The sequence below is a fragment of the Tauraco erythrolophus genome, chromosome 2, assembly GCF_009769465.1.
Source record: "Tauraco erythrolophus isolate bTauEry1 chromosome 2, bTauEry1.pri, whole genome shotgun sequence".
In the NCBI taxonomy this organism is placed as follows: domain Eukaryota; kingdom Metazoa; phylum Chordata; class Aves; order Musophagiformes; family Musophagidae; genus Tauraco; species Tauraco erythrolophus.
In genome coordinates this window covers 95,978,987-96,004,004 of record NC_141466.1, presented here as the reverse complement: position 1 = coordinate 96,004,004, position 25,018 = coordinate 95,978,987, and the positions used below count along the sequence as shown (strand labels likewise).

Below are 25,018 nucleotides of genomic sequence, written 5' to 3'. Positions count from 1 at the left end.
GCCCCGCCTGCTGCCGGGAGCCGCAGTCACCTGCGCGGCTCCTGCCGTGCCGGCCGTGGGAGGGTGCGGTACTCGGGGGGAGGGGGAGGAGGCGGCACCCGTCTGCGGAGGGAGCAGGGCGTGTGGAAAGCGGCGATACCGACATCCGACTGGCGGTGGGCGGGGCCGCTCCTTTGGTTTTGTGGTTTGCGTTTTGGTTTGGGGTTTTTGTGGGTGGTTTTTTTTTTCCCTTTCTCTGTTAAGGAATGCGTCCTGGGTGGGGCAACCGAGAGCTGGGATCTGATTTCAAAATATACGAAACGCTGCCAGGGCACACCTTTACCGTGGAAAGATTTCCCGTTGCGGTGTTTCCACCCGGCAACAGTTGCGCGGCGGCTCCCGGCCGGCAGCGTCGCCCTGCCCCGCCCCGCCCCGCTCCCTCTTCCCGCCGGCGGCGGCAAGCGCTGCTCCCTGTGCCGCGCCTGGGGCTCGCCTCCTTAGCGCCGTCATGACGGCGGCTGTCGTCACGGGTGAAGCCTGCTGTCACCCCTACGAAACGTCAGCAGGACGTTCTCTTCGCGGTGTCGCTGCGGGGCGCCCAAAGATGCCCAAGTCCGTAGGTTTGTGCTCCGGCGCGTTCCTCGAACAGGCGTTGGTGAAGGCACCTGCGGGTGGAGGAGGAGGAGGAAGGACGTACACGCAAGGGATGCGCTTCAATTGGGCGTGCAGGCACGGCGCCGGTCCCGGGTCTGCCGCTGCTTTCTGGAGCGTGCCCTCTTCCAGAGTCGCCAGCGGGCGAAGCAAGGCGCAGTCTGTTCCACAGCACCAGAATTGCTTGTTCGTGATAAAGTCAAAGCCAGTGACTCCACTATAAACACTTCGGTATTTGGGGAACTGGTATGATAATACAATATTTGATATTCCAAAGGTCAGTATTTTTGAGAGTGATGAATCCGAAGGGCAGTCGGATGAAGGAAGGCCTGAAAGGCACGACAGAACAAGGTTTACAGTTGTGTGTACCAACTGCTGTTTCAGAACAGATCATTTTTGCCAGGGTGAAGTTTAACAGCAGGTTTGAAGTAATATTCCTATTTTTTTTTAATAACATGTTTTGTTAAACACAGTTTGTTTGTTTTTTTTTTGCCAGCTAGCAAGCAAGTATTGTTGATTTGATCTCTATTAATACTGCTAATGTTGATTAGATGTTAATAATTAAATGCAACTCACAAAGGTGGAGGAAACTCTGTGCCTTATCAGGGAAACTGGAAGTTCTGAAATCTTGGCCTTTGATAGCAACTTCCTTGTCTGATGAGAGACATCGGGTCACTCATAAGGCAAAAAAAAAGTCATGCAAAAGAGCTTGGAGTACGGCAAGTAGAACTGCAGAAGGCAGTATTTGAGGAGAGGGAGAAATTCTGAGGAGCAGCAGACTAAGGATCCTGTAACTAGGGAAACAGAAGTAGTTTTAATAAAGTTGCTCTAGTTGACTTGTAATAAACCATGCTACTTTCACTTGATAAAGTGGAAAAAGTGTTAGGCATGCAGATTTTGTGTGCCTCTACTGAATTATTATTTTTCAGAATTTACACAGAAGAGTGATTAAAGATAGCTGAAGTTATAGGGTTCTCTCTGCTTAAGAAGACAGTGTCTGTTTCAGACAGCCCTGTGTTCCAGTCAGTGAGCAGTGGATCCCTATGAAATGTGTACCTTTCAGAAAAGGTCTGTTTCCGTAACAGTTGTCTTTGTGCTTTCTGTAACAGTTGGTCAAAGAGGTCATAAATGGAAAATAAATGTCTTGGAAGATTTTATGAGATACAGATCTTTACTAACAGAATTGAAGCAGTTAAACTATGGATGATAATTATATTTTAAAATAATTTTTATTATCTTTATTTTTCTTGTCAACTGACTGTGTGTGGAAAACTTACATTCACTTCAGAGTAGGACTGCAAGTGTAAAACGTGCTTTCATGTGTACTTGTAAAAGTCTTTGCAAGGTGATTTAATCTCAAACAGCCATTTTCTGTGCTGTATTTGTGTGAACCCAGTGGTTACCAAATGAGGCTGCTCATCACAGCGTTTTCTATCAGCATTTTGGCATGCGTGATCTGAGTGCAATCTTATGCTTTCAGACGTGCATATTACTTTCTCATTGTTCTTTCTGCAGGCTTGCTAGAGGCTGGAAATGCCTCACAGAAGCCCAGAGTCAGGAAAAGAATGGTGATCAGAAACCTAAGCAGGAGCCAAGTTGAGGTGTGTTGCACATTCTAGATGTGATAATGTAAGAACGTGTCCTGGTTTTGACTGGGACAGAGTTTTTCATTTTAACAGCTGGAATAGCTCTGTGTTTTGGATTAAGTTTGGGATTTGTTATGAGAAGAATGTTGATAACGCACTGATGTTTATAGGCTGTGCTGAGACATCAAGGACTTTTCAGCTTCCCATGTTTTGCCAGTGAGCAGGAGCGCAACAGGCTGAGGGGGAAGGAGTATGGGAGGTACAAAGGACCCACAACTCCTCTTATGATTTGAGTTAGATTTAGGATTGAGGGCCAAGTTGGCCAATGGAGTATTCCGTATCATGCAATGTCATGCCCAGTATATAGATGAGAGTTGACTGGGAAGTTGATCTCATTTTCTTCTGTGGGGCTCTCTTGGTCTCTCAAAGTGCGGTCTGTCCCTTTTCGGGCCTTTTGCTTGTCCAGGATTGCGGTGTCAGGATTTACCTGTTTTGGGATCGCTTGCTGGGACAGGACAGGCATTGGTAACCAGGTGGTGAGCAATTACACTGTGCATCACTTGTTTGTATATATTGTTATAATATTTGTATATATATTCATATATTATTTTTATTTTACAATTATTATTGTTAATTTTATATTATTGTTATTAATAAATTGTTTTTTATCTCAACCTGTGAGTCTCCTTCCCTTTTTTCCTTTAATTCTCTTCCCCATTCCTCAGGGGGTGGAGGAGGGTAAGCGAGCGGTTTCGTGATGTTTAGCTGCTGGCTGTGTTAAACCATGACAGAACGTCATTTTGGTATCTTTAAATGAGGTCCATCCATAGAATTGCAGGATTGCTGTAGGTGGGTTTTAAGAAGGAAGAATGTCATGAACATTTACAAAGAAAACCTGTTTTGTCCATACGTATGGAAATAATAATTTGCCAGTTACGTGACTCAGATCATGATTTGTCCTCTTTTTTCTACAAAATGATTATACTTAGAAGTTTGGTGGTTTGAACTCTGATGTTTTTTCTCTGCATCCCCACTGGCTGAACAGGTTCTTTGTTGGTTGTGTCAGTGTTGTGGCAGAGCAGGCGTGCCTCCTGGGTGCTGGTGGGTGCCCAAGCCATTTCCTCATTCTGAGGATGAGACCTAAAGCTTACTGCTGTTTTCCTCCTCTCCTCTACAGCTCTCTGGTTTCTACTGGAGAGAGATTTTGTGGAGAGGGATGAGGGAGTGGGAATCAAAGCAGAGTCCAACAGGTTATTTGTGTGAGTGATCAGTAGATATTGAGTGCAGTGAAACACATCTGCTCCATACTTTAGATATAGCCTCTGGAAATTGATCTTGGAGATTTCTTTTCTTTCCTGCTTCTCCAGAATATATTATTAATTTGGTGGTTGATGTTTTTTTTCCCCCTTTATCTCAGCAAGAGGTTTATTGTGAAGTGCCTCCATGTTCAGTGATACCTATAACATATTTTAATTTTAAGGGAAGGTTAAACAATGAGAGATGAGAAATAGCTCTTGTGTTGGAGGAAGTTAGTTGTTGGCTGAGATCAAAGCACAAGTTTAAAGAGCTCTGAGCAGGCTGTGTGGATTGACTAACAACATTCAGTTCTGATAAATGCAGACAATCCAGGCTGGAAGGAAAAATGCTTCAGTTATGCTTTTTTTTTAAAAAAAAAAAAACCACAAAAAACCCCACAAACCAAAAAACCCCCTGACGTTTTAAAATTCAGTGTGTGTACTTTGGTGTGATGTCTAAAAAGTGGAAGACCACCTTTGTAAAATCATCTCTTACCAATACAGGAAAAATGCAATGAAGCACCATGTAAAAAAAGTATGTTGATTTTTTTTTTTTTTCTTAATTTACATTAGCGGCACAGCTTCGTTTGGATCACCTCGTTAAAGAATTCCTTCAGATGCAGAATTGGAAGGGTAGAGAAGGTGTTTAAGGGCTTGAGGAAAAACTTACAGATAGACACACTGCAGTAGAATGGATTGCAATAAGATAATATCCAACCGAAAGGATAGCAACTGAAGTAAAAATTCAAAGTGTATCAGAGAAAATACTTTTTGTTACCTGCCATAACTATGGTTTGGAATTCGTTTCTTTGCGAAGCTGCTGAGGTTGAGACCGTGGCAGTATTGCAGAGTAGTGGGATACTGATACCAACACCAAGAACGTTTGGAGCTGCCCTTAAGCCTCACGCTTTGTAAGGGATGTGAGCGTTGACCAGGGAAATGGGCTACTAAAAATATATATTAGGATGTATCTGGGAAAAGCTGAGTGCATCACTCCTCTCCGCCGTACATATAGCTGAGCTATAGTATGTGGTTACTGTGGCTGCCGGGTAGCATTTGTAACGGGAAAAAGGAGCAATTGGTCAGGGAAAAATGCCGGCGGGGTAACACTCCAGTGCGCGAAGCGTCTTCGAGAAGCGGCTCGTTTGCCTCGCAGCCCTCAGCTCCAGCCGGGAGAGCGGCGCTGAGCGCAACAGCGGCGGCGGCGCCGGGAGTACGCGCGGCGGGCAGCCCCCTGCAGCCCCTCACCGCAGCCCCGGGGCTCGGCGGTGGCCGCCGCCCGCCGTACGACATCCAGGGCTGCCTCCTGCCCTTTCGGTTTCGCTTCCAGCCGCGGCGGGCGGTGCTGCGGGAAACGAAACCGGGGCGGCGCCTGCGAGCGGAGCGGCCTCTGCGCCGGGCGCTGGAGCTCCGGAGGGTCCCGGTGCGTCTGCCGCCGCTCGGAGGTAACGGCGAGGCGGAGGCGCGGAGCGGGCAGGGGGTCTGACCGGTCCCGCCGAGGCGGGCTGCTCGCATCCCGGCGCTCAGCGGCTGCTCCGCGGCCGGGAGCCGGGATTCGTCTTCGGTGCGTGCCACTGAGCCTGGCGGTCATCGCGGTTCGAAAGGGTACGTCAAAATGCCTCTTGGTTCCCCTCTGAAGGAATCGATTCCAGGTCTGTCTGGAGAAGCGTTACTGATCGATTATATTTTTATTTTTTCTTCAGAGGATTCGGTGAATGATTCAGCCTTTTCCTGCCAAGAAGTTTGCTGAGCAATCTTCCCTAGCCACTAAATTCTTTTCTCTGCTTTCTAAATCTGTTATTCCAAGCAATGAGTCTTCAAAAACTGTTGCAGATCAAAGACTTGAATTAGAAATCAGCATTAGTTTTCTGTGAACTTTATCTTACTGGCACCAGTTTTCTGTTTTGTGTCACAGCAGGGGTCTGCCAGGACTAGGAGCAGTCTCTATACTGGAGGCACAGACATATCTTTGAATGTTCCTTTGCAGAACCTTTTTGAGATTGTGTCAAAATGGAACGTGAGTATATGGAGAAGATCAACACTTACTGTCAAAAGCATAAATTTACACTGGTTTATGCTGACGTCGGGAGAACCGGCCCATCTCACGATCCTGAGTAAGTTTGCTATGCATGTCATTAAACATCAGGACTCTTATGCAATGAACAAACTGGGTGAAGCTTGCAATTTCAAGAGTTCATTTGCTGAAAGCGTATATGTGGCAGGAGAGCTGGTTGAAACCATAAATTGAGTGATAGGTGAGTGGGGAGGATAGTGTTTGAAGAGAGGGCTTGTTTCAGAGTTGATGGCCCTTTTTGGGAAGCAACAGCAATGCATATGTTACTGGTTACTATATTGTTAGCATGTTATGCATCTGCCATGAAATCTCTCAGGAGGTGGGATGGCTTGCAGCAAATGTTTTGGCTTATCATCTATGCTAGCTGAAGTGCTTTGATTTTTGTTTAGTTTTCTAAAGCATGGAATCTATTTGTCATTTATGTTGTTAGTTTCTAATCATAAAGGTTGAGTGTATTAATTGATTGATTGACTTGGTACCAATATGTTTTATGTGTAATTAATTTTTGAACATCTGTTAAAAGGGCCTTTTTTTTTTGCTTAAGCTGTTTTGCTTTTACTTTTAGAGACAGGTACAGGCGGTGGAATATGTTTTATTTTTTTAACGCAAATATGGTGCTTTGCTAATTTTTTCTCTTGCCAGAGATCATAGATACTCAAGATCTATGATGTTTCCTTGTGTGATTTTTCTTTTTTTTTCTTTTTTTTTGTTTTTTTTTGCTAGTTTGCATGAAGACAAGCCTTTTGCTAATAATTAGTATGTTTCTTCTGGTGTCTTCCATGTTGCCAGCCAGCACTGTCTGTGCTGACATGTTCTTAGAACTGACCATAGTCCCAGAATAAATTAATAAATGTTATTTGAGTCTCAAACGTTAATCATTTGTCTTATTTTTTTCCCCATGCGTCTCATGTAATTCAAAAAAATAACCCTTACTGCAGTAATGGCTACAGCTGTGGTCACACAGCTACATCTTTATGCTTCAAAAGTGATGGCATGGGACTAACAGAATTTACACAGACTTCAAATTTACTCATTTATCCCATCTATTGTGCTTTTTCATTTTTCCCATGTGCCCTGCTACATTCACAAATATAATTCAACCCATTCTCTTGAATTTGTAAGTGATGTGACGTGTGACAGTGGTATCTAGGAAAAGCCTGGATAACTTGGGCTTTTCCAAGGTGTACAATGTGCAGTGTCTAGTTACAGCGATGAGTGCTGCAAACCTCCTTCGGTGCCCTTGTGGTGCTCTTTCCCAGAGCTCTGCTTGCTAACGGACGACGTTGACCACTGCTGGCCCTGAACTGTCTTCCTGACTTCTGTGCTGTGTCCCACCTTCTAAGTCTTCCTGAAGTTGTCTGAGGCATGACACAGAAACATCTTCTGTCACCTCCTCCCGTCCTGTCCTGATTTTGATGCTGTAGCTGCTTCCACTGCAATGTCTGGCAGGTTCAGCACTGAGTGCAATGTAAGGAGGTTGAGAGAGCCCAGGCTGGCTCAGTCCTAAGCAGCTGTGAGCTTTCTTCAGCTGGGAACGCAGTGTTGTGGACAACCAGGCCAGTCCTGCCTAAACCTGTTAAGACTGGACTGTGCTTATTAACTTGGGGTCCATGGTGGATAAGTGTGACTGTATATTTGAGATCAACTGGTGTTAACACTCATTCAGGTAATCCCCAACTCAGATAATTAACTCATGAGTCATTGAGACTCAAACTGCAGATTTCCTCAGGATGCTTAAATAAAATGGTGAATTTTGGATGCCAAGTCATAGCTGAGTGTGGGTTAGGGCTTCACAACCTTGCCTGTAATAATGCTAACCTTATGCATTCTTTTGCTTTTAGAAATGTAAATAATTTTGCTTTTAAAAAGCAGTTAAGCATTTAAAAATACTGTTAGAACTAAAAAAGTACATGCATTTGTGACTAGGGAGGAAACATTTGAAGATATTTCTGCGAAAGAGTTCTGATAATCAGGAGTTAGATATAATAAAAATACATGAATACTTAAGTAACTCCACAGTTATCTTAAAGCGCTTTGTAGATAACAAAAAGAAAGTTGGACTGAGAAGGTTTTTAAGTATACATGAGACAAAATGTAACAATGTTTTAGAAGAGTTTTCTTCATTGCAGGTTCACAGTTGTGGTTAAAATAAATGATGAAGAATATGGTATAGGCACTGGTAAAAATAAGAAGGTAGCAAAAGCGGTAGCTGCAAAAAAAACTTGGGAAATGATTGAGAAACAGGTGAGTAAACTGTAGGATTATTTTTTTTTTGCTAGTAAAGGTCGAAGACGAATCTCTAAAAGTAACCAACAAAATAACATTGTTTTCTTTAATTTAAAAGTTTCTAATTATTTAAGTAGTCTTTGTTCTGTCTTATTCAGTGCTTTTCTACTTTTACCACTGAACTATTTTCCTTATTGTTCTACTACAGGGTTGGTATGTAATATCGAGAGCGTTTCCTCCTCTCGTGTTATAGGAGGATGAGGAAATGTATTTGCCTTTGTTAAGCTGCCTTAGTATATCCAGAGTGGACAGTCTTCCATTTTCATCCTGACAACCATTCAGTAATTTGATGTCTTCAAAACACTTGCAGGGCATTGTTCAGTGTGTCTGTTGCCACTCTGCTCATAAAATTGGTTACCTTCCCTTGATCTGATTCATCTGTGTTTCCTTGTCATTATATTCTTTACAGTATAGCTGATTCTATACTTTTTATCCTTCCTTGATTTAGTTTAGGTTTGAATTTTGTTCCTCTGTTTTCTGCCATGTGTTTTGTGGTACCTGTTCTTTATTTTTCTTTTTGGCTTTGAATGCTTCTTAGCACCTTTTGAGTGAAATCTTTCTGTACCTGTTTCCATACGCTTCTTACTGTGTCACCATCGGTACTTTAACACAATTGCTGCATGTTTGCTGGTATATTATTAATGCTGCCTAATCATGAGACAGCAATACTTGGAAAACTGGATGTACGTTTCTTTGGAAATTCAAAACGTAATAATTCTGGGTTGGGATGGCTGTCCTTTGCCACAAGGGGCTCTGTTAATGCAAATGTGGGATTTCTTAACAAAAAGAAATATCTGTATATAAAAAAAAGATATTTTGGAACACTGACAAATCTTGCAGCTATATATTAAATCTCATGCACTGATTATCTTGATCTGTTTATTAAGCTTAAGTTTTTAAGTTACCTATTTTGTTTGGTTTATAGCCAGAGTCTCCTTCAAATATGGAAGCTGCAGAACTATTGACAACTCCAGTGACCTTGTTACCTGTATCAGCCAGCGACTACGTCAGCATGCTAAATATGTATTCACAAAAGGCATTGCAAATAGTTGATTATCCTTTCAAAGAGCGTACTGGAGACGCCCATGCTCCTATGTAAGATGTACTTTGTCTTCATACTTGCTTTTGATACTTCTTTACTAACACTACCGTTAGTTACTCTGAGTAATGTTAGATGAATCTTTAGAAATACAATACAAATTTGGAGGTAGTCAGGAAAAAATCCAGTGGAGGGCCATTAAGGTGGTTGAGGAGTTGGAGGATATGGCATAGGAGGAGACCGTAAGAGGACTGAGTTTATTTAGCTGGGAGAAGAGATGGCATGGTGATAAAATGGTAGTCAGTGCTGACAAATTGTCAGTTATCCTGGTTGTTGCTCTGTCGTCTTTGTGGACCTCTTGGCATATCCACTTTCATTTTGGAGACCCCTAGGAATGAAGTGCCAAAGAGAGCCTATTTGTGTCCCCTTCTGTATGTATCATAGTCAGTGAGATGTAGAAACATTCCAGTTAATGACAGCTGAGGGATGATAAAGAGTATGTACATATTTTAACTCTCTTGACAATATCTGCTGGAAAACTCCTCCTCTCTTCTCCTGCAAAATCATCTATTTTAAAACCTAAACTGCAGATAATTTGTGATTGTGGGTGCATATATTATGATGCTTTGAGGGGCTGAACCTTAAACAGTGCTAAATATTTATTCTCCGAAAATTGGTTATCTTGAAGGTATGTCAAATTAGTTATCTGCCATTATTACTTAAATTAAATCTATATTGGAAATACTGTCCCAAAGATGTATGTTTCAGATTTCCATTCTGTAATGTCAATTGACTGTAGTGTTTAAAATCATTAAATTAAGACTCCATATGGAATATAAGACTTTATTCCCTCTTGTGTTTTACAGATTTTCCTGTAGCTGTACAATTAATGGGGCTGTGTATGGAATTGGCACCGGACCTTCTCTAGCTGCTGCAAAACAAGCCGCTGCAAAACAAGCGGTTGAGAAGCTAATGAAGGAAGGCTATCTAACAGTACGTGCTGTATTTAGCCTTAAGACAGAAGTCTAATTCTTGTACCTTTAATCTTTGAATAGATTTCCTCATTGTATTTAAAAGCATATTCCATGGATTCCACTTGAGGGAAACAGTCCATATTTCGGTGGGTTGGTTGGGCTACAGAATTCTGTTGGTAAAATTTGTCTTGTGTTTCTATATTCAACTGCTGGATTAAAAAAAAAAATCATAGTTGGTATCTCTGTGTATTTCAGAATATGGTCTGATATGTTGTCATTCAAGGATGCACATATATAAACAATTTCTGAATCCTGGCTACTCTAATATACTGGTTGTCTCGGTGTTTACTGTTGTTGAGCTGACTGGCTATGAACATAAATCTCTTGCTGTTTTCTTTTGGATCAAAAATCTATTGTGAAATGTAAGAAAGGCAAAAGCAGGAGTGAGAATCAACAGGACTTGCCTTCTGTAGTGTTCCAAGGCAGAATCTAGTGAAGCAATTGCTAATGCTATCCTCTGGAGAGCAGAGCTGTTGTCTCTATGTTGGCAATTGTATTTCCATACGTGCAAAAAATAATCAGAATTCTAATAGCGATCCAAACCCAATTCTGAAATGCACAGAACAGTACGTATGAACCAACTTAAACGAAGTGTAGTTTCAAGGGAAGGAAGGCAGTATGGGGGAGGAAAGAAATCTTTTTTAAGTACTTTTTTCATTATTTGGCTGTTTACTGTGAATTTTAAATACTTCTTTTATCGTTGCTTTTAAGTTAACCATGTAATTAATGGCCTATTATAGCTGTAGGATCCTTCCTTAATATTTTCCTGTGTTGTGAGCTCACAGGTCTTTGCGTTTTCATCAGTCTGAAATTTACTACCTCAAGCAAAACCTCCATAGCAATTATTCTAAATTTGGGGTGGATTGTTTTGATTTGGTTTTAATTTTTATTAATTCCCAGCAGAGTCTGTGTAACGAACAAAATGTAACTAGCAAAAAGTAGTAAAGGCCCAATACTCCTGAATTAGAAAACAATGAGTTTTGTTTATTGGCTATCATTGAAACACAAATCCTTAAGTTATTTTTACTTTTTGTCAGGTTATGGTCTGTAACAATTGTAGGTGTTGCTTTTAATATTACATTTATGCTCTTATGACACGGGGGAGAAAGAAAAAAGGGAAGAACCTCTACTAAGTATTTAGGATGAATTTTTTTAGTGGATCACAATTTAGTAATCCAAGTTTTGCAGGGCTTTCACACTGAAGACATTGAATGTCTTTCAGTACAGACTCAGATTTTCAGTTCTAGTGATTACACATACCAAAGCCTACATGTATCTCGTTTTCCACACAGACAATTGCATACGCAGTAAACAATGAAAACATCTGCTTTTAATAACTGTTACTCTTATCCTGATTTTTAATGGATCCCAGGCTCTACTTCTGCAAGTATATCTATATAGTCTCAATGAGTGGGAAAATGCTCACTGTGACAGGGCCCTGTGTTTCACTCTGTGTGGAAGTCAGGCAGATGCCTTTCTTCTGCAGGGCTTTGCATGTCCAGTGCAGTTAGTTAACAGCTTCCACTTAGGACCTTGTAATCTTCCCTCCCCCCTCCTTGAAAGGAATCTTTTGCACCAGGGATTTTTTTTAATGTGATTTTATTAATCATCTTTTTTTCAGATGGGAAGAGAAAAATCTACTGGCAATTCTACGTTTAGTGAACATAGTAATTCCTCTCGAGTGCCAACTCAGTCTGACTTGGAGTAAGTTAGGTTCACTGATAATATGGTAACAAAACGTATTTACTAATCTTAGAGGGTCATATGATCTAGTTCTGAATAAAATCTGTCATAGTTTCTTTATTGCATTATAAAGCTGTTTAATTTAAGCTTATATTTCTTAGACTTCAAAGGAAAATTTGTTGTACTTGTGCAATTTTATTAGAGTCCTTATGGGTTAGCTTATAATAATTTTAAAGCTTTCTGATATAACTGTGTTTTGCATAAGTAATTCTTTCAGAAACATTTTTACTGTGATGTAAACAGAATAACCTACCTTATTCAGCAGCATTATTTCATGCCACTTTTAACACTCATTTTTCTATTGTGACACTCTTGTGAACTCAGTATAATTCAATTTCGTCACTTTCCTGTGGCCCACGTTCTGCTTGCTTCTGTTTTTTTTTTGTTGTTTTTTTTTTTTTTTTTCTCCATAAATCTTCATTTCCACCAAAGGTAAAATTTGATTAGCAGAAGAAAATGAACACACATGAAGTTTCATTTGTGATTTGGGAACCCTAGGTCGAGTCTTTTGTGTCCAGCAGTTAATTTGACTGTAGTGCTACTACCACTTTTACATTCTTTGTGTGATTGTAAAGCAAACTGATACGTATGATGCTAGAGGTGGCTGCACTGCCTTGAAATAAACATCTGTATTTAACTTACTTAATTAAAGGAGATAATAGAATATGTATCATTTAGATATCTAGATATCAAAGAGGAGTATATTGCAAAATGTTATTTTTATTAGCTTTCCAGCAAAAAGTTTTGTAGTTTAAATGAATCATGATTGTTAATGCTTTTTCAGGTTTTGCTTTTGAAAACTGTGTATTTTTTATGCTTCTTCTTTTCTTGTGGCAATAATTTTATTTATGATTGTGTTACTTTCACCTAAAGCTAGTCTATTATTTTTCAGTAACAACAGTATATGCTTTAAAGACTCAACTCCAAAATTGGTAGAAAAAATGAATGACTTGGCAGTACGTAAAAAGCCTTCACCTTTTGAGGTATAGTATGAAAATGGTCTTCCTCATGATTACATTTTAGACCCTCAATAGAGCAAGCTTCTTGTCAAGATTGTAGCATCAGTTTGTTCCTTTATCTACTGATCACTAGAAAACACGTGCATTTTTTCTAAGAATATTCATTACTTTCTTACTGTTAACCATTAGTAATTTCCTTCTGTACTGTGGACCAAATTTATGTCCTGTTGACTAAATGGGCAGTACTCCCAAGAAAGGGGATCAAATTAAGCTCATGCTTTTCTGTGGGAAGAGTGATGGTGTCATACATAACGTGAAAAATTTTAAGCTAAGATATAGCTTCATTCTTATCACATTGTTTATATAAGGTATGAATGGATTTATAGACAATTCCTAGACATGTCGTCAGACATATTTTAAACCAAATATAGTGAAAATATCCAGGATATCTTAGTTTTTTTTCTTTTTCATGTAGAAAGATGCACAACGTTTTGCCCTGAAATCCAAAAGGTACGTGCTTACTTCTAGGTTGCTATCTCCCATAAACTATATTGCAAACTACTTCAGTGTTTCTATATCTAGCAAAGAAATGCCACTATTGGGAGGTACATTTCTTTTCTCTTGTCACATACCTACAGGAAGGCTGGGGAGGGACTTTTTACAAGAGTGTCCACTGATAGGACAAGGGGAAATGGGTTTAAGTTGAAGGAGAACAGATTTAGATTAGATTTTAGGAAGAAATTCTTCAGTACGAGGGTGGTAAGACTTTGAAATAAATTGCCCAGAGAAGTTGTGGATGCCCCCTCCCTGGAGGTGTTCAAGGCCAAGTTGGACAGAGCCTTGAGTAGCCTGATCTAGTTGAGAGGCGTCCTTGCCCATGACGGGGAGGTTGGATTAGATGATCTCTAAGGTCCCTTCCAGCCTATGCCATTCTATGATTCTATGATATTAGAAAAATGGCTCATTCTAAGTTTTGCTTTTATCCTTGTTAAAGAAAATTGGCAGCTAATTTTGATAATGCAAGAAACAAGGAAGACAAAAAAAATATGTCAGATTCAGATGAAAATTTGCCAGAGTTGGACATAAATACCAGTGAGGAGAATAAAAATCCATACACTGTGAATAAACGGTAAGAAGGATTTTTTTTTTTTTTTAAATAAGATTTGTCTGGCAATTACAGTACGTAGTGGTTTAGATTTGTTTGTTTATCTGTAATAGAATGTGGGAAAATACTGCTGTAAAAATAACTTTCAAAGAAAATTGGTATTTGAGATATTTTTTTTCTGGAAATTTCAAATGTAGTATAGTAACTGACATGCAATGATATTTATATATATGATATAATATATATTATATAATATATATGAGATAATTATCTATATATTATATATATTATATTATCAAACCCTGTCAGTTTGACCTCGGTGATGGGCAAAGTCATGGAACAGGTTATCTTGAGTGCTATTAATGAGCACATACAGGTTAACCGGGTGATCAGGCCCAGTCAACATGGGTTTATGAAAGGCAGGTCTTGCCAATCAAACCTGATCACCTTCTATGACAGGGTGACCCGCCTGGTTGACGAGGGAAGGGCTGTGGATGTAGTTTTCCTGGACCTCAGTAAAGCCTTTGATACAGTTTCTCATAGTGTTCTGGTCAAGAAACTGGTAACTGCTGGCCTGGATAGGCACACCCTCCTTTGGGTTAAAAACTGGCTGGATGGCCGGGCCCAAAGAGTGGTGGTAAATGGGGCTAAATCCGGCTGGAGGCCGGTCACCAGTGGGGTTCCCCAGGGCTCAGTGCTGGGTCCAGTTCTGTTTAACATCTTTATCAATGACCTGGATGAGGGGATTGAATGTACCCTCAGTAAATTTGCGGACGACACCAAGCTGGGAGGCTGTGTCGATCTGCTCGAGGGTAGGGAGGCCCTTCAGAGGGATTTGAACAGACTGGATCGTTGGGCTGAGGCCAATGGCATGAGCTTTAATAAGGCCAAGTGTGGAGTCCTTCACTTGGGGTGTGAAAACCCCAAGCATCGCTATAGGCTCGGGGAAGAGTGGCTGGAGAGCTGCCTGGCGGAGAAGGACCTGGGGGTCTTGGTTGACTACCGGCTTGATATGAGCCAGCAGTGTGCCCAGGTGGCCAGAAAGGCCAATGGGATACTGGCGTGTATCAAGAATAGTGTAACCAGCAGGAATAGGGAAGTGATCCTGCCCCTGTACTTGGCACTGGTGAAGCCGCACCTGGAATATTGTGTCCAGTTTTGGGCCCCTCGCTTTAAGAGAGATATTGAGCTCCTGGAGCGAGTCCAAAGAAGGGCGACTAAACTGGTCAAAGGGCTGGAAAATAAAACTTATGAGGAGTGGCTGAGGGAGTTGGGGCTGTTTAGCCTGGAGAAGAGGAGGCTGAGGGAAGACCTGATTACAGCCTACAAATACTTGAGAAAAGATGGTGGGGAGGTGGGGGAAGGGCTCGTTACATTAGTGTTGGGTGATAGAACAAGAGGAAATGGGTATAAGCTTAGTCAGGAGAGATTCAGGTTGGATGTTAGGAAGTATTTCTTCTCTGAAAGGGTTGTCAGCCACTGGAATAGGCTGCCCAGGGAGGTGGTTGAGTCCCCATCCCTGGATGTGTTTAAGAATACGGTGGATGATCTACTTAGCGATATGGTTTAATGGGGATTAGGGACGGTTGGACTCGATGATCTCTAAGGTCTTTTCCAACCTAGAAATCTATGAAATCTATGAAATATTTATATATATAATGATATATTGGTTGATATACAACCAAAAGTTATTTGTGTGAAGAAGTGAAGGTAGTTACCCTACATGCTTTCAAGTGTCAGTTTCCCTTGTTTTTTTAATCTTCAAGACTGTGATTTAGACCTGTATAGGTGTTGAGTGCTCCCTGTAGAATGGTATTTCAGCAGGTATATTAGATCTGTCAGGATTGGTTTTATATCTTGTAAATGTCATGTTAAGGACACTTAAGTTACCTATCTTTTTTTGTTTTGTTTTGTTTTTTTTTTTCTAAAGATTCCTTGAGAGTTTTAAAAATATAGAGCCTATTGGTGAAGGTGGTTTTGGGAATGTTTTCAAAGCAACAGGAAAGCTTGACGAGAGAACCTATGCAGTCAAACGAGTTGAATTCGCGAAGTATGTACTGTATATTTACTTCTGGTTTTTTACTTTAGGACAACTTTAATTAAGAATTTAGTACTTTGTTTTGTCTCTTTAATAATCCTATAAGCATTTAAGCACTTTTCATTATCATCAGTTCTTTCTGGTAAACTGTTTTCTTTGTTTCTAAGTGAAGCTGAAAATGGCATGCAACTTTGTTCATTTTTGCATGCACTGGAATAATTTCAGATGCAGCTGTAAAAAAGTAGATTTGTTAAGTTCTACTTTTCCTGAACACACTAGTGCTCTGGTTATTAATATTGTAAAATGTGTTTGAAGAAAACTTGCTGATTAATAAAACATTGAAAGCGGCACTGTTACTTTTGACAGTATACATAGCAAATTTACATATCAGTATGCATAACGACTATAATTAGGGAAAATAGAGAAAAATTAAAGTAATACATTTTGTGGTCTGTAATTGGAAAATACTTTATATATGTCGTTATTCTCACACTGTGTTATTTTTCTTTATAAATCTCAACAGAGAATGATGATTTTTTTTTAAAGTAATTTTCTGTAACCAGTACCTAGTGAAGTATTTTATCAGCAGCTGAAAAACTTGAAATTCTTCTAGGTAATCTGTTCAAAAAGTTTCAAGTTGTTGGAGATACTTGTCCCTTGCACTGTGTAACTGCCCTTCAGGTTCTTGTGATCTTCACAAATATACGTTATTTTAATTTGTATTGCAATCCCGAGAACTATACTACAGGTATTCTACTGATTCGTCAAACAGAAGCTGCTAATCTGGTGATAGATTTGAATTTAGTTTACTAGACAATGTTACAACAACAAGTGCAGGCCAAATTTAGTAATAGTTTTTCAAGAATATTTACACTAACTTCTGTGTATGTAAACAAACTTCACAGAGGTGAAAAGAAAACATGGATGTTTGCTACATTGTGTTTGGCTACCTAATGTAATTACGCATCACAACTATCTGCTTTTTTCAGCTTTTTTTGACTTGGGCTTTCATTTCTAATATGGTTAAAACATTTTTGCATATTGAGTAACTAAGCAGATGAAAGAAAACCCACAGAATGTGTAACCAAATTTTTGAACTTGTATGAAGGAGAATATTGTGTTCTTTTTCTAAATTAATGTATCTGTGTACTGCTACTTGATATAACGTCTTTTATTGAACTTAGTATTAAATTTTTATAGGGAAATGCAACTTCTTTTTTTTTCATTTTGTTTTTTTTTTTTTCTCTCCCTCCAAATAGCAATGTAAAGCGTGAAGTAAAAGAACTTGCAAGACTTGACCATGAAAACATAGTGCGGTATTATTTTAGCTGGAAAGGGTGTGACCGTGTACCTTCTCCAGACTCAGGGTAACTACAAGATAGTAGTTTGCACTCACAAACTTGTTTGCCATGGTAAATTTTGTGTTGTAAAAAGAAAGGCTGATGATTGGCTATAAATCGTTATACAAATATAAATGCATACACATACTGACATGCTTACTGTTAAGAAAAAAGGTACAGTACTTTTCAACAGCAGGTCACATATAATTAAGGACATTTATATCTTCTTTTCCCTGATGAATAAGATACATAAAGTAATTTTATCTTTCTCCTCTCTTTTAATATATAGAACTTGCTGAATCTATAGAGGAGTATAGGAACACAGAACTCAAATCTAAAAAATTGGCTGGTGGTTGGCTGCCAAATTCCTGATGGGAAGTTTCCTTTTTTTAATAAGTATTAGTGATCCAGTAGCTCTCAGATTTAATTATTTCTGTAGGTTAGCATTTTAACCATGATGCCTGAAACAGTTTTGGTTGTTGAAATACAAAACAAAATGGTTTTTCAGTTAGAAGTAGTCTTTCAATGCTAAGACTTCTGGGAAGACAGTGGTGAGAGTTTTACTAATAAATTAGGTTATTAACTTTTCAAAGCTTCTGTGGTAAGCTTTTTCAATAGCTGTAAATTCATAGATTCATAAATTCATTCAACCTTCAGATAGGTTGCCACACTTACCTAGAATGAATTCAAAATTATGGTTGGCATGCCATCTGTACGGTGAGCTCAGTAAATGAGGAATAAAATAGGGGGAAAAAAGTCTCATGTCAAAACCCAACCATTAATATGTTGGAGTCTCAATATCAGTTAACACATTCTATATTGAACAGTTATTGGGTAAAAGGCAGGGAAAAAATCCTCAAATCTGAGGTCCCAGCCTGGAATTCCACTTAGTGCCCTGACCTCAAGGCTACAGAGAGTCCTAAGCCACTTACTGCTTGTCCTCTCAGTGCCTCAGGCAGCTTTATTCCAGGGCACTCGGATCACACGGGACAAGTAGGAAAAAGTGGGGCCACCTCCTTTTCACATTGTCCTTCCCCTCACCATCTCCAGCCTCAGCCTATCCTATGGGCTGATAGTGAAGGAACTTTTCTGGAAAGCGTGAGGTTGTCAGGAGGGTGAATATATTTCATCTAGATTTCTGGCTCCCGGAAGGGTTTATCTAACTGATGTCAAAGATAGTCACTGCACTACCTGCTTGAAGGGACAGAGTTAGAAAGAATGTGATCATTCTGGGTAGGAGAGGGAGGCTAATGCTGTGTTTGTTGAGCAGAATAGAGAATACCTGCCAGGGACTTGCCGCAGTTCCTAGACAGCAAGATGGGAGCCAAGGAGCGTGCTCTTTCTTCCTGTATAGGACATGCCTCTAGATATGAGGGGAGCAGAATTTGGGCACTTAGAAAACTTTAGGTGCGAACAAGGAAGCAAGCAAAACGTTAGGAATTTTCCAGGGGTATGTAGCAATTGATTCCTTGGTTTGCAGTTCTATTTATTTATATCTAGTAAAAATTGGTCTAGGATCTTTTTTAAAATCAAGGGACTTGCAGACTTTGTTTTGGGAAACTCCAAAAATAATAATAATTAACAAAAAGTTTTTTAAAGAAGAGGAACCTGAGAATCATTGATGGCTTGGGAGGAACAGTGTGTCTCCAATTTCAATATGGTATATAATTTTCTTTTGCAGGCAGAAGTCAGACGAAGTTCTCTGTCTTTTCATCCAAATGGAATTATGTGAACAAGGGACATTGGAAAACTGGATTGAAAAGAACAGAAAAGACCGCAAGTATCATGAGATGGCACAAAACAAATTTCTACAAATACTGAAAGGAGTGGAATATATTCATTCTAAAGAGTTAATTCATCGGGACCTCAAGGCAAGTAGGATAGATAATTAAAAAAAATAATAGATAACAGTAGTACTTACTGGAATTTCAGAAAATGTTAACTTGCTCATCTTTGTTTAGTCTATTATGTACCCTAGTAGTGTGCCTCTTCTGATATTGCTAGTGATAAAGTTTTTGTCAGCAACTGGCTGGACTTCATCCTAAAATCAGAAGTTTTTAAACTGGAGGATCTCAGAAAGCAGTCGTTCAAAAAATCAGTAGTCATCAGCTAACAGGCGTTTTCAGTGTATTATGTGTTATTGGGTCACAAGACTGCCTATCGGGAAAAGAAATACTAACTTTACCTGATAAAATAATTAAAAGAAAACCACTGAAAAGTCGAGTCTAGGAAGTTTGCTCTTGCCATATTATAAAGGGATAGTTTATCTATCCTAACACATACTGTGTTTGGTAACAACATATCCTAGTTGCTCTTGTATTACGTATGCAAACAAATATTTGAATGTCACTTTTTGGATAGAATTTCAGTCTTTACAAGTGCACAATCATAAAATGATTTTATTTCAACATAAAGATTATAAAGGACAAAGTTGCAAGCCTTCAGGGCTTTGTATGCCAGCTATAATGTTGCTTAGAGTTTTAAATCACTCCCTTTATGAAGAAATCATTAGTGTGGTGATGTTCCTAAGACCAGTTGTAGTAGATCACATTAAATGTTAATCTAGGATGCTGTTCTCCTCATATAGTGGCTAATTCCAAACACCTAGAGAGTATTAGAGCTGAGAGATGATACAGTGATGCTGTCCTTGATGCATATTCCCTTCCTCTCAAGACCTCCAGTAACCTGAAGTTTATGGACTTCTTAAGCCAGAGATTGCAATCATCTTTTGCATTTTGTATTCATAGTGTAGTTCCAGACCATGTTCACTGCCCACTCGAAGAATCTTCTCTTACGGACAGATATGTTCCTATCTTCTAGAACTTTTCTATCAGGCTTATTGCTAAAATACTGGAACCAACCACAAATATATGCTCATTATTTTCCCTAGATACCTGGGAAAAAGAGGCCTAATAAGTGGCTTCTCTCCTCACCCCTTAATTCTTAGCTCTTCCCACTCTATGTGCTTTGTATTTTCTTGCTCCTTCAGTCCTACTTTATTTTCATTTCAACTCAACCTGCTACTCTTCCCTATTCCTATTAATCTGCTGCCCCAGTCCCTTTTCCATGGCATCTGGCTGTAACCTGCTTACAAATCCTGTTGCTAACTTGTCTGTCTGCATTAGAATTTAGGAACTTTTCTCCCCACTTTGATCCACTATCAACTTAGATGCTTGGCCATCTGAGATCTCTATGTCACAGAATCAAAGCTGCAGGATAGGTTCAAGCTGAGATGAATCCCATTTTTGCCTGGTATGCACAGAGTCTTCAAATAGTGTAGCCAGGCATAGGTACTGTATGAAATGTGTGGACATGGTCAAACCTGAACAGAACAACTACATTGGGCATTCTCGACACAAAGAGCTCTTCCTGTTAATGATTAAGTCTCTTCCGGCCTTACAGTCCACTGGTGCTCCTTTGAGTAAAAGATAGCATGAGGCTATTTGGTTTTATTTTAAATAGTGTTCAGGAAGGTAGTTTCTTTCTGAACTTTCTTTTAATTTCATTAAATTTTGGGGAGAAATTTAATGAAATACAATAAGGGCAAGTGTAGAGTCTTGCATCTGGGTAAGAACAACCCCATGTACCAGTACAAGTTGGGGACTGAACAGTTGGGGAGCAGCACAGAGGAAAGGGACCCGGGGGTCCTGGTGGACAGCAGGATGACCATGAGCCAGCAATGTGCTCTTGTGGCCAAGAAGGCCAATGGCATCCTGGGGTGTATTAGAAGGGGTGTGGTTAGTAGTAGAGGTCGAGAGAGGTTCTCCTCCCCCTCTACTCTGCCCTGGTGAGGCCGTATCAGGAATATTGTGTCCAGTTCTGGGCCTCGCAGTTCAAGAAGGACAGGAACTGCTTGAGAGAGTCCAGCGCAGGGCCACCAAGATGATTAAGGGTGTGGAGCATCTCCCTTATGAGGAAAGGCTGAGGGAGCTGGGTCTCTTTAGCTTGGAGGAGACTGAGGGGGGACCTCATTAATGTTTATTAATATGTAAAGGGTGACTGTCATGAGGATGGAGCCAGGCTCTTCTCAGTGGCATCCAATGATAGGACAAGGGGAAATGGATATAAGCTGGAACATAGGAGGTTCCGCTTAAACATGAGGAAGAACTTCTTCCCAGTAAGGGTAACAGAACACTAGAACAGGCTGCCCAGAGAGGTTGTGGAGTCTCCTTCTATGGAGATGTTCAAAACCCACCTGGACGCGTTCTTGTGTGATCTGATCCAGGTGGTCCTGCTCAGGCAGGGGGATTGGACTAGATGATCCTTTGAGGTCCCTTCCAATCCCTAACATTCTGTGATTCTTTAACCTCTTTGGGAAGCTCCACCCAAGCATATACAATTCTATTTTTAGTCACTTATGACATTGTAGAATTTAAAAATGGGAAATTCAATGGAAACTGCTAAGTGGTACTGCGAGATGCCTGTAGTAAGCCCTAACTCTGCAATTGACTTGGTGCAGATAATCCTGCTGTGCCTGGGAGAAACTATGATTTGAGTGGAATTCCATGTGAGCCTAAACGCTTTGCCCAAGTGTATCAAATCCAAGGGCTAGGATTGAAGATTAAAAAGCACTCCTGGATATGAAATGTTATATGCACAATGTTATTTGAAGAGCATTAAAGCATGATACAGTTATGACTGAGCTAGTGGGAAAAAAGTTGCAGTTACTATGGCATGTACTACTTTAAATCTGGTTTGTGTTTTTAAAAATGAATTGATTTTTTTTTTGTTTCCCACCCCATCAGTTTCTTAATGCTAAATTCTGTGAACAATGATAAAATTTTATAAGAAGCACTTCTGTGGCTGATTATGCTTGATGATAAACCTTAGTTATATAGTGACTTTTTTTTTTTTTTTTTTAATATATAGCCTCAGAATATATTCATATCGCATGAAGATAAAATAAAAATAGGCGACTTCGGTCTTGTGACTTCTGTGACATCTGGGACTCGGTCACAGGAAAGAGGAACAGAACTTTATATGGCACCAGAACAGGTAATTACCTTGCTATTACTGTCTCTGTAACTAGATTTGCATTAAACTCAGCATTGGATGTTGTCAATCCTAATCTCAGTACTAAACCAAGTTGCCTGAAGTTCCCTGGTATGACTGTACATGAGGATAACTATTCTGGAGAAAGCTGTCTGCAAGTGTGGTGATTTTATTTTGCTGTGCTAGCCTACAGTGACTGACACTGTGTGCTGTAAGCAATGCTCTTGCAAAACCAGGCTGCCAGCCATGCATTTCAATTTGAATTTAGGACCTCTGTTAACTGTGACATTTGACTCCTTGTATGTGTCATTATTTGTGACAGACAGATATTGGCAGATATAAGTCTCTAGAAGTCTTAATTTCAGTGTGTTTAATGTGACATAATGGTCACTATTTAAAGGTCTGTGGCAGAAAGGGTTAATGACTAATAAGATCAAGTAAGGCCAGTCCTGTAGCCTTGGGGTGGAAATTTCTACTGACTTCAAATTCTGCTTTAAGAAGTCCTGTCCAGTTGGATTTGACACCTGTATTGTTCTTGTTCTAATCTTTGTAGGTTGGGGACACATATGGAAAGGAAGTAGATATTTATGCACTGGGATTAACTTGGTTTGAAATTCTTTCGGCGTGCAGTCGTCATGAGAGAAGTAAGGTATGTGATCTTTAAATTTAAAAAAAAAAGTCTCACTGTCACTGTTTTGCCTTGTTGCTGGTATCACATGCTGATTGCATGCTAGAAGGAATTCATATATCTAGAGCACTGCCTCTATTTACATTTTCTTCTTTATTCATTTCTGTAAGGCCCGTAAGTTCTTACACCTTGGTTGAAATGTAATAACTGAAGTAACGAAATATTACTGGGTTTATTTCACTTACATCCTACTGACATACACATTAAAGCCTGAGCATGCTAAAGAATAATGTCTAGCAAAAAGATTTAAAGCTTCTGATAAATCTCTTTGTTTGATTAGAGTATTTGAAGGGAATATTTTTCTAATTTTAGAAAATAAAAATTGTGAATGAGTTTTGTCTTTGCCATGCTCTCATCTTCACTGCACAGTGGAGCAAGAACAAAGTTTCTATCAAGCCAAAACACTTGCAGTTTTCCAAAATGAAAACGAAAGTGATTTGGAACTGTAGCTTTACTTGAAAAAGATATTACTTCAAAAAGAAAACTGGTGTTACTTCAAGCTTTTTTTGGAAAGGTATCATCTTATATCTTTTGCTTTTTCATAGTACTTTGCATGTTATTACCGTAATGGCTTGTATGCTGAAACCTATATATTTGTAGGACAGCGATGCAGCTGCTGAGTACCTTGTCTAGAGTACCTGTAAGAGATATGTAGGTGGTTGGACCCAGAAGCTCTTGAACACATTAGCTTGTTCCTTTGCCAATACGAGAAAACCATACCGACGTGTCTGCTCAACTTGCGGGTCCAACTTGGCTCTGCTCAGCTACCTTGTATTTTCTAAGACATCTTGTTCCTGTTGGCAGCTGTGTAAATCTGTCTGCAGTCCCATGGTGTTTACAGTCAAAAAGGCAAGAACAATTTAGTTTTGTTTCCTTACAGCATAAAAACCTTTTGTCTGTAGGCAGGTGGGGAGGTCCTGTGGATCGCAAGTGCTAGGATGGTCTTCAGCTGCTCCATCAGCTTAAAAAATAATTTCGCTTAATGGAGCGTAATAAACTCTGTATGGTGCTGGCAAGCCCTGCTGAAAGACCGTCATGCAAAAACGAAGTTGATGATTATGAGCTGAGTAACTGGTTCAGCTGATGATCACCAGCAGGTAGGGTCACAGGCCTAAAGCTACTGCTGAAGCATACGGAAAAAGCATGAACTTCATGGGAGGTGGTGTTTTACTGGATATTGGTTATAAGGGCTTGATAAGCCTGGCTATAGCATCCATAAGACTAGCTCATGATTCAGGATGCACAGCTAAGTGTGCAAGAATATGACTGTCGTCTTCTTCAGGCACACATTACACTAGTTTACAGCAAAGTGAACGGTGTGGACTGCTCTGTTTACCCAGAAAGCTGTGTCATGTAGAAAAAAAATAGTTGTTACCCAGAAACGGTTTCTGAAAGCATGTAATTAGAAATTCTCTGTATGTTAGTTTCTAAGAACTCCACGTAGCATTTTCTGCAGCAACACAGAAGTAAGTGTGTGGTACTGAACAAGGTCAAAGGGAGGAAGCACACCTGCTTGGCTTGCAAGTAGTAACATCCAAAGTAGGAAACTTAGTCGTCTTGTGTGGTTTTGGTTGTTTTTTAATGTGGTAAGAGGATATAAAACCACTACTTTCAATTAAGGGAAGAAGGATAATTGTTCTAGAAATAGAGAGGATTCCTGGAACAAACACATCATTGTGGCATGTGAAGCTTTTAAGCTTAAAAAAGGGACAACAGCTGATGAAAAGACCATAATAATAAAACATAGTACAACTAAATGGAAAAAACTTTTGAACTGTTTACAGTTACTTTCTTTTTGAAGCCTTACCTTTTTTGTAGATTTGCATTTTCCTAATTACTTCAGTAAATCATATGGGTCATAAAGTGAGATGTAAAATACAACCAATGAAAACATACTGAAACTGTTGTATTTTATGAATTTCAGATATGGCGTGATGTTAGAGAAGGTAAATTTCCAGATAGCTTCACCAACCAATTTCCAATAGAGGTATGGGATTTTAATACATTATTTCAGTAGTTTATTTACTCATAAAAAATAATTTATTAACATTTAATTTCCTTTTGCAGGTACCCATCATCAAAAAGATGCTTTCAAGAGACCCTTCAGGAAGATGCTCTGCATCTCAAATACTTGATTTTTTTAAGTCTGTTGATAAAGACAACTCATTTAAAACTCACACTCAGTAAATGCCCTTTTAAAAGGCTTTCA

The 25,018-nt window shown here is 39.6% G+C and overlaps 1 protein-coding gene across 6 annotated transcripts; it reads left to right on the top strand.

The window, feature by feature from the left end:
• Positions 1–468: 468 nt before the first annotated feature.
• EIF2AK2 (eukaryotic translation initiation factor 2 alpha kinase 2) lies at positions 469–25,013 on the top strand. Of its 6 annotated transcripts, XM_086631625.1 has the most exons (18): positions 469–1,698; positions 2,146–2,231; positions 5,427–5,625; positions 7,715–7,829; positions 8,797–8,966; positions 9,777–9,903; positions 11,566–11,648; positions 12,580–12,670; positions 13,122–13,156; positions 13,641–13,775; positions 15,682–15,801; positions 17,049–17,156; positions 18,811–19,000; positions 21,999–22,124; positions 22,675–22,770; positions 23,614–23,658; positions 24,734–24,796; positions 24,877–25,013. In XM_086631625.1, the coding sequence occupies exons 3-18, from the start codon at positions 5,522–5,524 to the stop codon at positions 24,994–24,996; spliced, it is 1,728 nt and encodes a 575-aa protein (XP_086487751.1). In that variant the 5' UTR covers positions 469–1,698; positions 2,146–2,231; positions 5,427–5,521; the 3' UTR covers positions 24,997–25,013. The 6 variants fall into 6 exon arrangements, with proteins under 6 accessions (XP_086487751.1, XP_086487754.1, XP_086487755.1 ...); XM_086631628.1 differs by lacking the exon at positions 469–1,698 and having other exon boundaries at positions 1,828–2,231; positions 5,499–5,625; XM_086631629.1 differs by lacking the exons at positions 469–1,698; positions 23,614–23,658 and adding an exon at positions 9,988–10,038 and having other exon boundaries at positions 1,828–2,231.
• The last annotated feature ends 5 nt before the right edge of the window (positions 25,014–25,018 follow it).

Excerpts from the sequence above, each read along its gene's own strand:
- EIF2AK2 (XM_086631629.1), top strand. The coding sequence starts at position 5,522 with ATGGAACGTGAGTATATGGAGAAGATCAACACTTACTGTCAAAAGCAT. Across the intron at positions 15,802-17,048 it reads AAACGAGTTGAATTCGCGAA|CAATGTAAAGCGTGAAGTAA; the intron begins GTATGTACTGTA and ends CCCTCCAAATAG. Across the intron at positions 17,157-18,810 it reads GTACCTTCTCCAGACTCAGG|GCAGAAGTCAGACGAAGTTC; the intron begins GTAACTACAAGA and ends TTTCTTTTGCAG.